Source organism: Sinocyclocheilus rhinocerous, unplaced genomic scaffold (assembly GCF_001515625.1).
Source record: "Sinocyclocheilus rhinocerous isolate Xijiao unplaced genomic scaffold, SAMN03320098_v1.1 scaffold611, whole genome shotgun sequence".
In the NCBI taxonomy this organism is placed as follows: Eukaryota; Metazoa; Chordata; class Actinopteri; order Cypriniformes; family Cyprinidae; genus Sinocyclocheilus; species Sinocyclocheilus rhinocerous.
Window position 1 is genome coordinate 1110595 of NW_015623515.1, and position 15385 is coordinate 1125979.

Genomic DNA, 15385 nt, shown 5'->3' on the forward strand with positions numbered 1-15385 from the left:
AAAAAAAAAAAATATATATATATATATATATATATATATATACAATATAAAATTGTAATGCAATCCATTCATTTCACATAACACCTCTCAAGGAAGAGTGCTGAGATTCAAGGTCAGGAGAAGAGCTTCAGTCAAGGAATGATGGATAGCAGGAGAAATTTTGTGTTTTATATAGAGAACCTGTTATCAGCCTTAACAACAGTATCAATGTAAGTGCATATTTATAATGGAGCCAGTTTTTATTTATATATCCTGATATTGGATATATATCAGCCAATATTATCAGCTATATAATTGTGTACACACATTAGCAATTTTTACATTTAGATTTCCTTTAACATCATCTAATGCTCACTCAAAGTTAGTCTTGAAAAAACACACATAATTTAATAATACTGTTAAATGAAATATTTAAACTCAAAATGAATATAAATTTATACTGTATATTAAATCGGTGTGATGCCTAAATTCACTTAAAGCATTTAAAATGATCAATTTGTTAGTTGTTAGTCTTTTGTTTTCAATTTATTTCGATTAAATAGTATATTAAAGTAATATTGGCTATTCATCAGTTAACATCCATAGCATGAAAATAATTATCATGAGAATATATTATCTGTGCATCCCTAGCGTTGTACTCTCATTTGACTGACATTATTCTGAAGGTGCTTAAAGTGATTTTTTTTTTTACAGTAACCCATACAGTAAATGCACTTTCAACTACCCTTTGAAAAAAAATCCAATGCAGAAAAATCCATCCACTTTCACAAAGATTTGAGAAGCAGACGGAACAGTTTTATAACACAAAATGAAGCAAGTGGGATAATGAGCAGAAACAAGCGGCCCACAAATAATAATGTGAGAAGAATGTGCGATTTCTTGATGAAGATGATGAAGGAGATTCCAAAATATGATGAAAAGATGGCGTCATGTGGCTCCTGTATAAATCAAAACAAGAATGACATTTAAAACTAACTTTGCCATCAGCATTCTTCTGTGAGCGATGCGAACACAGTTATCAGTTAACAGGTTAGTTATTCAGGCCGTACTCAAAATCAAGCATGATCTTCAATTGTCTCTAAAACCATCCGCTCGCTAATAGTTGGATTATAGGTCATTAAAATGTTGCAGTTCTGGCATCTCATATTACTTGCCTGCGCCGTGCGATCGCACGCCCGCTGATTTGTTTGTATAATATCCCTCAGGCAAAGCTTCTGGCCCGCCTCTGGGTCTTTCCCTTTAACATAAGGCTGTCCTATAAAAAGGTGACCTGCCCGCGCCCCAAGCATCTCAGGACGAGGAGTCTTGATATCCAGCAGCAGCTGGCACAACACTGTATCAGCACAAACACATGCCACAAACTGGCTGACCTTTCTCTCCTCCCACTGCTATGCCAACAATGCCACGCCTCTTCCCTTCTGCCCCCACCCTCTCATCTTAACACCATCCATACCATAGACAAACAGTAGCTCTTGAGGAAATAGAACAGTAGTCATGTATTTTGAGAGTGCCATTTTATGACCGGAGCAGGAGACATTAACATAAAATCTTTTTTATTTATACTCATATAAACAAAATAGTATATGCATGGTACACTCTCAGAAAAAAAGGTACAAAGCTGTCCCTGGAGCGGTACCCTGAGATACAAAAGCTAAAAGGAACATCTTTGTACCTTATTTACCCCTAATCGGAAGCTAAAATTGGCACAGTAGTATTTTAAAAGTACATATTAGTACTCAAGTGTACATTTTAGTACCTTTTCATAGGATACCACCCTATTGACAGCTTTTTGTACCTTTTTTTCTTAGAGTGTAAGGTAAAAAAAAAGCTAACAGGTACATCTTCGTACCTTATTTACCCTTAAACGGCATATACCGGTACTAGTACCTTAAACTTACATATTAGTACTGTAAAAGTACATATTAGTACCTTTTGAAAGGATACTGCCCCAGTGACAGTTTTGTACCTTTTTGCTCTGAGAGTGTATTAGTGTAAAGCATATAACTCCTTAGTTGAACTTATTTATAAAATGCAAATAGCATTAAACTTATAAACAAAATATTCATGAATACAAAATGAACAAATTTTTCATTTAAAAACAGAAAAGTTTGATAAAACACTCTCAGCTGTCACTTGGTGGCACCTTTTCACAAGGTACACCTTTGTTCCTTATTTACCCCTAAAGGATGCATATACAGGTGCATCTCAATAAATTAGAATGTCGTGGAAAAGTTCATTTATTTCAGTAATTCAACTCAAATAGTGATTAAAGGGACATATTAGTACCTAAATGGTACATATTTGTACCTTTTGAAAAGGTACGACCCCATTGACAGCTTTTGTACCTTTTTTTCTGAGAGTGAATAGAGACATTGTGGCAATGTGGGTCCACCAAATTCTGTACACTACAGTCTTACCAAGGTTATGTGTCCGATTCTAACTTATAATAGCATAAAGGCATAAATGCAAATTTAAACCCAACACTCTAAAAGAGCAGGTGGTTTCTAACAAGGCAAGAGCCTTATTCATTGCTTTTTTATTTTTTCATTGCTTCTTGGTTAGTATTAGTTCAATCTAGTACTGTCAAATAATTAATCGCGATAAATCGCATCCAAAATAAAAGTTTTTGTTTATATAATATATGAGTGTGTACTGTGTATATTTATTATGTATATATAAATAAAAACACATGCATGTATATATTTAAGAAAAATATGTTAGGTTTATATATTAAATATATTTATATATAATATAAAATATAATAATATAAATATATAAATATTATATATACACATGTAAATATTTTCAAAATATATATACTGGATGTGTTTGTATCTATATATACATAATAAATAAACACAGTACACATGCATATATTATGTAAACAAAAACTTTTATTTTGGATGCGATTAATCGCGATTAATCGTTTGACAACACTAGTTCAATCTGAAGTTGCTAAATGTAAACAGGGCCAAAAAAAAGAGATACATTTTCTTCATAATTAAAGCATTGATTTCTTCTAAGATAGTCATTGGGAGGCAATTCTTATACATTAATTATCTTAGTTTTGACTGCTGAAGTTAAGTAATTAAAATTAAACAGCACAATGGCAATGTTATGTCTACAGGTCTTAAGTCTTATTTTATTAAGATGAAATATTTAAAAACTATTTTTTTTGGCTTATGAGAATCTAAGAGAGATAGTTCACCCATTAATTATAATTCTGTGATTATTTACTCACCATCATGTCATTCCAAACTTGTATGACTTTTTTTCTTCTGCAGAACACAAAAATATTTCAAAAAATGTCCATACAAAATTTCCTTTTTTTTGTCCATACAATGGAAGTCAAAGGGGGTCTAATGTTGTTTTGACAAAAACAGTTATTCAAAAGAGGGCCATTACTAGCTGCAAGTAATATAAGCAGACACTTAAGCAGGTGCCCCACAAATCAATGGCATTTTATATTTAAAAAAGCAATTAAGATAAGATTAAACAGGACTCCTTGTGACCAGAAAGAAAAAAAGAGCACTACAAGGAAACAGTTATAGCTGTGACAGGCACATGCACACTCAAAGTGTTTTTCGTCATTATGAAGTGCACTTAAAGAGGATTTACTGTTACATTTACATTTACTGTTAATTTGTGGTTATTTATTGTACATTTACTGTTAATTTATTTTTTGTTCATTTATTTTTACTTTTTTTGTGTTTTGTATTCGGTTTTGAATGAAATTCCTACAAGTTTCAAACTACATGAGAAAATGAAAGAATTTTCATTTTTGGATGAACTATCCCTTTAATTTACCCATATAATCCATAGCCTAACATTGTGTTAAACAATACAAACTTTCTGGACTGGAACAATCAAATAAAAGCAAAATAATTTCCCAAACCTGGAATAGTTCTTAATACTCATTTCAGATATATAATTTCTATGGTCTGCTTGAATTAATTATATACAGTGTAAGTATATACTGTAAATCCAAAATATTTAAGTTTTAACTTACAAAAGGGTATTCAGTATGAGATAGTGTAACTGATTTATTCCTGTAAAACATTTTAAAGATGATATTCAAAAGATTTAAAACAAGCCATAACAAAAGGTTGGAAAAATAAAAACTAAATAAATAATAAAAAAAAATGTCTTATGGATCTTAAGAAAGTCATGTTGTCTAGCTGATTATTTTCATACAAAGGATTTTTCACTTTAAATGTATGGAATTGTTTTTTGTTTTTTTTGGCTTACACTGATTTCTTTTAAAGCCCTTTACCATTATGAAAAAAATGTTCAGTGCATGCAAATATGATGAAAAATAATGAATTTGCACTTACGCTGTAGGTGAGTGGGGTTTTACCTATGCTCCACCACAAAGCTCATTGTGGTGCCATCGAAGGAGGGGGGAGCGATGATCCTTGGCCCTTGCTGGGAGGTGATGCTGATGACAGGCTGCTTGCTGTTGGCCAGCCTGCTGGTTTTAACATGTTGAGCCATGGAGGTTGTTTGTGAGGACCTCCCAGATGGCATATAATAAGGGCTTTCCATGTAAGCTCCATCCTCCTGCCTTCCCATGTGCGAATGGGATTTATCCCCATCATCTGCTTCTGACTGCATAGAGAGCTCAGTCTGAATAGTGCATGCGGGGATCATCGTGGTAGGCATGTATCCCGGGTAAAACATGTAAGTATGGCCGTAAGCTCCCGGGCCGAGAGCGAGAGGGGATATTGGCAATGGGACAGGGGTCATGGGAGGCTGCTGCGGCATGGGGACGTCCACATACTGCCCGGTTTCCGGGTCAAAGAGACGCCTGGTTGATGGCTGCACCGGAGTGTCCACCAAGTAGTAGTTTCCCGTGGTGGGATCCAGCAGCATCTTTCTTTGGGTTACCTGGAAGTGATCTGTCGGGATGGGGGAGGGTTGAACTGTAGGGGAGAAGCAAATGACTTGTGGCTGAGCAGCTTGCATTGGGACAGGCAGGGGTGTGTGGTAAATAGCGGCGGTAGGGGTATCTGGGGACCGTGTCCCCATCACAAAAGATGAACGTTTTGGCGACGGATGGCCTCTGGTGTCACTGTGAACCAGGTAAGAAGGCGGACTGGCCGTTTGGGCTTTACCTCCTCCAGTTGGGATTGTATAAACAGCTGTTTTGCCCAATCCAGACGTGGTTGGCTTTGTTTGAGGCTTCACTGGTATGGTTAGGTAGTTCTCTGAATCTGCTGTGGAAGTGAACTGCAGCGGGGCAAACTCAGTCTCACTGCCATTCGGCCGCTCCCTCTCTTCTAGTACACGCTTTGGCTGCGATATCTTCAGGGAAATGGGTATTTTCGGAGATTTAGGTGCAACACTCTTGGAGCTCAGGGTCGCTGGTGATTCAACATGCGTTTGCAGTGCCTTTGTAGCTAATGACTTCTGGCATATGTTCTTATATGGTGTTCCTGTGAGCTGCATGAGCGGTTTAGGGCCGTTTCGCTCTTCCCGGGCGATCGGAGTGGTTGATGACTTGTCATCTTTTTTAGGTGGCATCTCATTCAGGTTTGAGTTTGAATCTCGTCTTAGCAATCTATCCGCTGGAGTGGAGCTAGAATTGCTTTCCTGTTCGTCCACGCTGTGTTCCTCACTGGTGATGAGCGAGAGCACGTGGCTGTCCTTTATCGGCCGTGGTTCTGTTTTTCTCTTCCACTCGTTCTTGTCAAAAACATACAGCTGCTCCATCGTTTTGACAGCAGCTTGCAATTTTTCCAAAGCGGCCTGGTTGGCCATTTTGGGTTCGCTTTTCTTCTCGGCTGTGTCGCTCGATTTATCTTGTTTTCGTGTGCTTGTTTCAATTCTCACTCCTGCTGGCACTTCTTGCTTTGGCAGCCTGTTAGCTACAGCAACGTGAGGGTCGGACCTGTCGGTCTCAACTATATCCTCTGGAAATCGTCTCTTGGGGGGGTCTATTAAATTTCCGGATTGCTTCACATTGCTATTTGTATTCACAGACTGGCATTTAATCACTATGGGTGAAAGAGAGGCTGAGTTCAGATAAGGACTCTGCTTTAATGTCTTGTGCTCTCCATCACAAGTCGAGTGGCTAGATTTGTTGTCGTTATCTAAAGACACAAAGTGATATGAGCTCTTAACCAGTTTACGCACGTCTCTAACCTGGTGAATGGGGGTCTGTAGCTTGCCCTTGTTATCTCTAATGTCTCTGACTATAAAGTGAGGCACTTTGTCAGACGACTCACCCTTGAAAGCCGCGGCGAGCGCTTGGCACCTGTTGTCCTCAGCTGTCTTGCAGCCTAAATTGGGAGTCAGTAGCTTCGCGATATTGAACGGGTCACTTTTGTTGTCCCGAACGCTCCGCAAACTTATTTTGATTTCTGGCGACTTCGCTGTCACAGCGCTGCGCGTCGCGTCGGACACATAGAGCGTGTTTGAACGCCACTTCAAAGCTCCGCTCTCTGCTTGATCGCGCGTGGAGTAATTCACATTCGGCAGCGGTTTCCTGAGGTCCCGGTCCGCGTACGGAAGCTGTATGCTTGGCACAAACAAATGTGACATTTTGGTGTGCTTGCCGCTCGCCGAATCGACGCTGAAGCTTTCCCCCGGACACTCGCGGAGCGGTTTCTCCTCAGGAGTTTCGTCGTTTTTATGTTCCTTTTGAAACTCTAGCTCGCCGTCCCTCCACGATCTGAACGCACTATTTTGGCTTCGAAGCAGCGTGCTTTTGGATGCTTCGAATGCTCCTTTTTTAGTATCATTCGCCGACTCTAAATTCCTTTCTGATGCACTCGTCAAAGGCTCTTCTTTGCGCCCGTCCTCTTTGGCATCGCTTGAATTACCGTCTACTATGTCGCCCAGATCGTCCACGCAGACGATCGTGAAGTCTTCTGAGAATTTCGAGCTTTGCCTTTGCAGCCCTTTGGAATTTTTCTTGGCCGCTTTCTCTCTGTGCGCTTCGTGCGTCCCGAAGCACGGAGAGGGCGCGTGGTGCGCCTCGCATATCTCGCCCCTCTCCATTTTGCGCTCCTGCTCGAACTGCATTTTCTTAGAAATGACATTTTTGAGGAGACTCGATGCGAATATGGCTTTCTTGTGTGTGTCTTCCATGGTTTCCTCTGCATTGCAGGGTCGCTTGCTGGCCTCACTCCCCTGAGTGCTTGGCAAAGTGTTTGTAACTTCATCTGTGGAACGTGATCCTCCAGTGCTTTCGTTTACAGGCTGCCCGGATTTGACATTGCATCGAAAATTGAGCGTTTCGGTCAGCCTTATGAGGCCACTTTGCCCCTGTGAAAACTTCCCCATGAGCTCAGTCTTTTTTGTGGTAGACGGTGCGTTTTTGCGGCTCACCAAATTGCCGTTTAGTGCAAATATCTCGACGGGGGGCGCTCGCATGCTGGTCAAAGTCAAGCCCGTTATCTCCTTACCGTCCCTCTTTTTGGCGAAATGGAAATTGGATGTGGAGCCTTTATGTGCTACTAAGTTTTGATCCCTCGCCTTGCCATACTTTAGGTCAACAAACGTCGACCACCTGTTGATTCCCAGCCCATGCTCTGAAGCAGAAGACTCACTAGAAGTACTAAAGTTTATGGCATCAAAATATGGGTACGCCAAACTTTTGAATGCCCTGGCTGTGAGATTGCGCACTTCCTTATCGGCGTCGTCCAGCTCGCTCACCGCGCTGGACTCACCGCTGGAATACTCGTTTACATCTTTGCATTTCAGTTTGCTGCCAAAGTGCAAGCGCCCCGGCACAGCAATGAAACGCTTTGCGTTATCACACACTTTGTCGCCCCTTGCATTCACTCCTCTCAAAACATAGCGGCTTATACCTTTTGCTTGTTCTTGGATGTTGCTTGGCTCATTCACAGCGCGGGAAGTGGCTTTGATTGACAGGTGAATCTGCCCAGCTGCTTTTTGCTTTTTTGACAGGCCCCCGTCTGAGCTGGCACATTTGTCCGCGTCACAGAGATTGCTTTCAGGCTTACTGCTGACCACTGCTTCGCTCGTATTAGCCTGGTTGCTTTCCATACTCTCCTCTTTTGCACCTATCGTTTCATCACTGTGAAAAGACGCATAATCGACAAACGAGTAGACCTGGAGATCGTCCTCGATATCCCAGCTGGATCCCGTCTCAAAGTCGTAATCCGTATCGTGGTCCAACTCCGAAAGCTGGATTTCGTGGGTTGTGATATAGTGCGATTCATCTTCACGGATTTCAGGCGTGCAGTGATCCGAAAACACCACAGTGACCTCATCATCCGATTCACTTTTGCTGCTCAGATAAACATCATTGTATTGTTCATGGTTATTGCTTCCTGGGCTCTGCGTCTCCAAATTTGGGGATTTGGGCTTTTGCTCTGTTTTCTCGGAACAGTCCGTGTCGTTTTCATCGGCTTGAGGTATTTCCGAAGCTGCGGTTTCAAAAGAGCTCGACTTTTCCACGCATTCCTCCGGTGTGCATTTATGTTCAGTAGATTCATTTACTTTTTCAGTGCAAGGTTTGTGCTCTCCTTGTGAATCGCTTATGCCACTAATGCTTTTAATAATTGCCAATTGACCCGAGTCTCCAAATGTCACTTTCACTGTTTTTGTATCATCCAATTTTAGTTCCAGCAGGTCGTTGAGATCCACATAATTTGACTCTTCTTGTGCGGCTATCAGGCGCATGTCCCGTTTGGAAAGAAAGTTTTTAAACGAATGGGTGTCTTCTCGGTAAATGAGTGTTTTCTCCGAAGCTGCCATTTGATTTGTTGGTGATAAAGCCGTGGTTGTACAATCTGAAGTCTTTTAGGAGATACACCAGTCCCCAGGAATCCCCGCTGCACTGCCTGTTGTCCAATCCTAGTGAAGTTGTGGCTCTGCTCTGCCTTCCTCGCCCGAGACCGTCATTTTACACGCGCGCCAGACGTTCGCGCGAGTGAGTCTTGTGCGGCTATCAGGCGCATGTCCCGTTTGGAAAGAAAGTTTTTAAACGAATGGGTGTCTTCTCGGTAAATGAGTGTTTTCTCCGAAGCTGCCATTTGATTTGTTGGTGATAAAGCCGTGGTTGTACAATCTGAAGTCTTTTAGGAGAGACACCAGTCCCCAGGAATCCCCGCTGCACTGCCTGTTGTCCAATCCTAGTGAAGTTGTGGCTCTGCTCTGCCTTCCTCACCCGAGACCGTCATTTTACACGCGCGCCAGACGTTCGCGCGAGTGAGGCAAACCACACTACTGTCACCCTACTGTACGTTCTCGTAGAATATGTCATGAATATTCCCGTAACGATGCAATGCAAGGCGTATATCTGAAGACAAACGGAGCCCGAGGTCCATCACACAGCCTGTTGTGTTGCGCGCTGTCACTTAAAATGCATATGACTGCAAATTTAGAGCAGATGACGAAATGCGAAAACGGCTATTTTAGAACCTGGATGTTATGTTCAGCGTGTTTTGTTACATACAGCAGACAAGGCTGACTCCCCCGACACAACATTTGTGCTAAAAATGAATCCTCCTTAAGCTTCTTGCTCAACAATGTGCGCGTTTGACGTGTCACCGCCTTAACCCAACAAAAGAAATATGTCACAGCCATATAATCGCTCTCAGTCATGTGATGGAAATGTTGACGCTCTAAATGGAGTTACAGCATGACGAATATGAGAGGGATTCACAGTCAGAGATGAGGTCTTGATAAATACAGCTGATCATAGTGCTTTGCCAAAGAAGATGGTGAAGAATTTGCGTAATGAAGTGTTGCGTAGTTTAGTTATAGTCACCTATAACTTCTTATAAAACAATTTATTTTCCCCGCCATTATTCTGTTTCGTTTTCATGCATAAAAACATAGTTTTGGAGCAAGCTCAGCACCACAGCGCTGGACAGCTCCTTTGAAGTAAACAATAGGCCTAAGCCATTTGATCATGTCTCCAGCAGTATGCACTCAAAAAATGAATTTGTTCTAAAATGTGTTTATCATATTTTATTTAGATTTTTCACAATTAAACTAAACAATAATGTGCTTTAATTTGTATTTTCTCCGTTTGAACGAACTTTTGTCGATTTAAAAAATGAACCAGAAAAAACGTGTTTCTCATTTGCCTATGGTGTTTGGGGGAGTGGTCTAATATGAATATTTAATTAAGTAGACCTGCGCAAGGAATGCAGATTTATATGTACTGTAAATAGCTGTTGTTGTTATAGGGGTTAGAAGCTAAAAGTATTTACAGACACAAAGGGTTTAAATTGGGCCGGGCCGTCCGGGGTTTGAGCCCTGGCACATTGACTCCGGGGCTCGACATTAATGCTTCATTAACGCCAGACAAGTAAGCATGCTGAGGTAAAAAATCAAAATGAAAAGTTTTTATATTTAAAATAAAGTCAGTTAGGCAACATCACACAACGTTTTCACCATTACGACTGTTTAATAGTTCAATAAACAGTTCAATAAGCAGTATACAATAATATTAGGTCACTTACATTTTAGGCGGAAACACAGCGCATCTCACAGCAACCAGCCGATTCATTGCTGATTGATTCCGTGTTCTGAACGAATCGGTTGAGTCAAAGTTTCATTAGCACATGACATAATAAATATACACAGTACACACATATATTACGTAAGCAAAATCTTTTATTTTGGATGCGATTAATCGTTTGACACCACTAGGCTATTTTATTTGAAGTCTTCTTTAAGTTTTCTAAGAACCTTATTCACATTCATCTTTTCCTTTCCCATACAGATTAAATCTGAGAAAAAAGTCCGTATATCAAAATATGTACTTATTTTGATATAGTATTTATGTGAAGGTTTTACAGTAAAACATACGTTGAATATTAATGAGTGTCAGTTTTTTTTTGGTTTTTTTTTGCGTAATAATCAGGATTTTTCTTACATTTACACATTTTATCCAAAGCAAGTTACATTGCATTCATGGTACACATTTCATCAGTTCTTGATGAAATATTACATTTAATATTTATAATAACAATGAGCATATAATATTAATATAGAAGCTTTATATGTCTGTAGTGTAGAACAATGTCATGTGCTGCAAATTAAGCTCAATAACATTTGTTTTACAATTACACAAGTAGGTTTTACAATTTACTATAATTTAAAGCAGATTAAAATATAAATATTTACAATTAATTTAAAATATATAAATTAAAAAACAGATTTGATACTAAATCCTTTGCATTTCACATCAAAACAAATGATTTTTAATATATATCCTATATATTTTCTCCAAATGTATGTTTACTAGGGGTGGGGGAAAAATCGATACAGCATAGTATCGCGATATTTTCCGCGGCAATACTGTATCGATACACGGACGCCCGCGCCGCGTCGTGCCTTTACCTGCTTTTCCATTCTAACTGTTTGGCCAATTAGTGTAAAGATTGTTACTTTGTTTATGCAGCACATACAGTAGAACAAGGCCTGCTGGAGACCTGAAAAGACTGGCAAATGTTTCAGACTGGTGGTATATCATGTTACAATCCTTCAGCAACTGTAGGCTGAATGAGAAGACCACCATACGACTGACTGAGCCTGAGATCTGACCTAGTTTGTAGTACCAAAGACCCTTCTTTACCAACTCAACACCATCTGCCAAGATGGGATAGCTTCTAGTATGGTGCTATGAAGGACTATTTGAGTGACTGTTATTTTATATTTCATACATTCTATCTATACTGTTGTGTTTTTTAGGAATAAACACACACACATACAAACGCACACATGCATATACCGGGCTGCCACAAACAGGGTAATTTTAGTATGCTATTAAAATGGCTACTGTCTGCTCAAGCATGTTCAGATACGGTTTCATTCAGTGGCCGTATTAATCCAACAGGTGTTAAATCATGTCATCTATTAATCATCAAATGGCAGTTCACACAGTTGAGAGCTGATTAGTTAGACACACCCGAATACAGCTTACATTCTCAGCCTATTTTTCTTGATTCATTTAAGTGTGCTGTAGGTTCTCATCATTGGATTGCAATGTCTTAATCTAATGTCTAATGGACTCGTCAGTACTCTCCCTTCCTGTGATTCTGTTAACATACTGTACAATATAAGGACTTCTTTTAAAACTTTCACCCCTTAACGGAGGTAAGACGTCTTGTTTATGCCACTTCCTAAGTCAGTTCACAGCAGCCGTGTTAAGGGTTTATCAGGTGGTGTGAGCAGAGTTCAGTACCCTGTGATCTTAGATAGAGTATCTCACTGATAACTCTTGACACTCGACCGGAGTGCTTGACCATCTGTACGCAGTCGTTCATCACTCACCGCAGCGCTGATCAGAGCCAGGCAGGGGCTTTCCAGCTTGTTCTGCAAATTGATGTCAATGATAGTGAGAATGAGTGTTTAAGGTAAGTTAAGGCCGCTCTGCGGGTCAGTGCAACTTACATGAATTTTCATTAGCCCTTCTTGCAGCCCTTGCAAGAAAGTTTGGTAACACTTTATTTTAAGGTGTCGTTTACCCATGTTACATGTACGTACTATTATAATAACAATTAATTATGCATATTTACATGTAAGTAACCCTAAGCCAAACCCTAACCACATGTAGTTAATTAATATTACTCGGTACTTAAAGGTATTACACTGTAACAAGTACACCTGAAAATAAAGTGTAACTGAAAGTTTAATATAAATTTCATAAAAATGCATTGTCGGATAACTTAAAAATGTATTTCAGGTGGTAAAAACAAACATTTTATATCAGTCTAAACACACTGAGTATTATTAATGTTTATTAGACTATTTTATATATTTAACACTAAATCAGCCTAAATACAATGAGTTTTATTAATGTTATGTTGTAATATTTTATATATTTAATAAAATAAATATTAGATGTATGGCCCTCTGAATGGCTTTTTGGCTGAATTTTAAGTGACTAGTGACATTTTTTTAAAGATTCAATTATTTTGCAAACAAACTTTTCCTTAGAAAATAAAATATACTACATGAAGTTATAACAATGATATTTATAGTATTTCATAGTAGTTGAGATAGTATCATAACTGCATTAAGTCAAATATGTATTCATTCATTAATCCAGCCATCCATCCATTAATTTGTTAATGATAATTAATTAATTTAAATTCAGCCCGACTAGATTGTTACATTAATAAAATATAAAAATATTAGAATATTTTTTTTTATATATATTAGAATATTTGAACTAGAATATTTAACACAAAATCAGCCTAAATACATTGAGTTGTATTAACGATATGTAATTTTTTAGATATTTAAAAAATAATAATTAAAATATTTTTAAATAATAAAATAAAATAAATATGGCTGAATTTTAAGTGACTAGTAGCATTGTTTAAAAAAACACAAACAAACAGTATTTTGCTTTTCCTTAGAAACCAAAGTATCTAATGTTTAGTTGACTGCCAGATTACTACATTTAGGAGTAGTCATTCATCCTAACAACTTGGTTTAAATTTGGCCTTCCCTATTGCCCTGTCTGTCAGTGGTTCCCTTCAGATGTATGCAATAGTTTGAAGCAGTCAACTGCACATTAGCCTTCCTGCCGGAATGCAGCGGTTGTCTGGAGAACTATATTAAGTCTGTTTTGCAACCAAGACTTTGTTTGCACAGAAACTCTATTCTATGAGTATCCATAAAGAGCGAATGCTCTCTGCCACAGAATGTGTCTGCGATGTGATAGTAAAGTCTACAGACTGGTCTAGTTTTCAGTGTCACATTTCACAACTTTTTAGTAGCTGTGAGACACTGTATGTATATCTGGAGCTCTGTAAAACTAATTTACAGCATTAAAAGGTCAACCACAGTTAATAATCAAACAGTGACACTCTAACCTTTCAGCTTTCAGATCTAATGCAAAAATCAGGTGTCATATGAATGTTTGTAAGACACTTTTAGTTGCTATATTAACAGCTACTTTAAAAAAAAAAATTAAAGTGTCAAATATTATTGTTGTTGCCTTAAGCATTAGTCTTTTACATTGGTATCATTAAAGAGCACATTGGTGATAATCTTCTTGAAAATTAAAATAGATATTATGTTGCTGAGTGTCTGGTCTGCTAAGGCACGTGAGACCTGTGGGTGTTCTTACAGACAGACGGAAAGATACAGTGAGCTGTCATCAAAACACAAAGTGATGGCAGGAATACTTCAGCTCTGATTCCCAGACATTATTCACACACACACACGCACACACACACACAAGTTACTATATTTATGAAGCTGTTTTCCTTGTGGGCTTGTCCCGCAATATAGGGGAATTTAGTTTTTATTTTTGTGGTCCCCAAAATGTTGACTGATTTTGTACTTAGTCATGTCACAGTTCAGTGCTGCTATTAAGGAATGACTTATGTCATCTACTATTAAGGAGTTGTGTCAGACTGAAATGGTAGAATAGTGGATCATTTTAAAGGAATAGTGAAAATGAAATGAATATTTGCTTAAAATTGACTCACCATCAGGCCAGCCAATATGTATAGATGAGTTTGTTTGTTCATCAGAAGAGATTTGGAGAAATGCATTACATCACTTGCTCACCAACAGATCCTCTGCAGTGAATGGGTGCCGTCAGAATGAGAGTCCAAACAGCTGATAAAAGCATCACAATAATCCACAAGTAACCCACACAACTCCAGTCCATCGATTAACATCTTGTGACATGAAAAGCTGCATGTTTGTAATAAATAAATAAATCCATCATTAAGGATTTTAACTTGGCCAAAATACAAGTCCATAACACTTCCTCCAGTGAAAAAGTGCTGCTGTCCTCTCACATCAAAATCCACCACCATATTTGTTTAGAACTGTTAGATCTGTGCATATTTCACCCCTGATTCAGACTACATCACTTTTTAAATAGAGAAAGCAATTATGGACACAGGACTCGTATTTCAGCTGAAAGCAATGGTTTGATGTTACAGATGTCATGATGGATTTGTCTATTACAAATATGCTGCTTTTCACTTGATAAAATGTTAAATGATGGACTGGAGTCGTGTGGATTACATGTGGATTATTGTGATGTTTCTGACGGCACCCATTCACTGCAGAGGATCCATTGGTGAGCAAGTGATGTAATGCTAATTTTCTCCAAATCTCTTCTGATGAACAAACAAACTCATCTACATCTTGGATGACCTGAGGGCGAGGAAATATTTGGCAAATTTCCATTTTTGGGGAACTGTTCCTTTTACTAGTCTAGATAACCATTCAGCTAATTCTGTAATAATAAAAAATAACTTTAATAATAAAATCTTGCAGCTGGCTACATGGCTATCTGCATCTGTTTATACATTGCTTGGGCTCTAGTCATATAAATAATATGAATGAATATCAGATTTTGAGAATGAGATGTACATTTAGTTATGTATATATTAAGATTTTTAATTAACGTGACAAAAGCTGCAGCCAT

At 38.6% G+C, this 15385-nt stretch overlaps 1 protein-coding gene across 1 annotated transcript; it reads right to left on the reverse strand.

Moving 5' to 3' along the window:
- Window positions 1-4336: 4336 nt before the first annotated feature.
- Window positions 4337-8857, reverse strand: LOC107710865 (uncharacterized). Its single transcript, XM_016515764.1, has one exon. It carries the CDS (start codon window positions 8725-8727, stop codon window positions 4354-4356), a length of 4374 nt encoding a protein of 1457 aa, XP_016371250.1. The 5' UTR covers window positions 8728-8857; the 3' UTR covers window positions 4337-4353.
- Between the last annotated feature and the right edge of the window lie 6528 nt (window positions 8858-15385).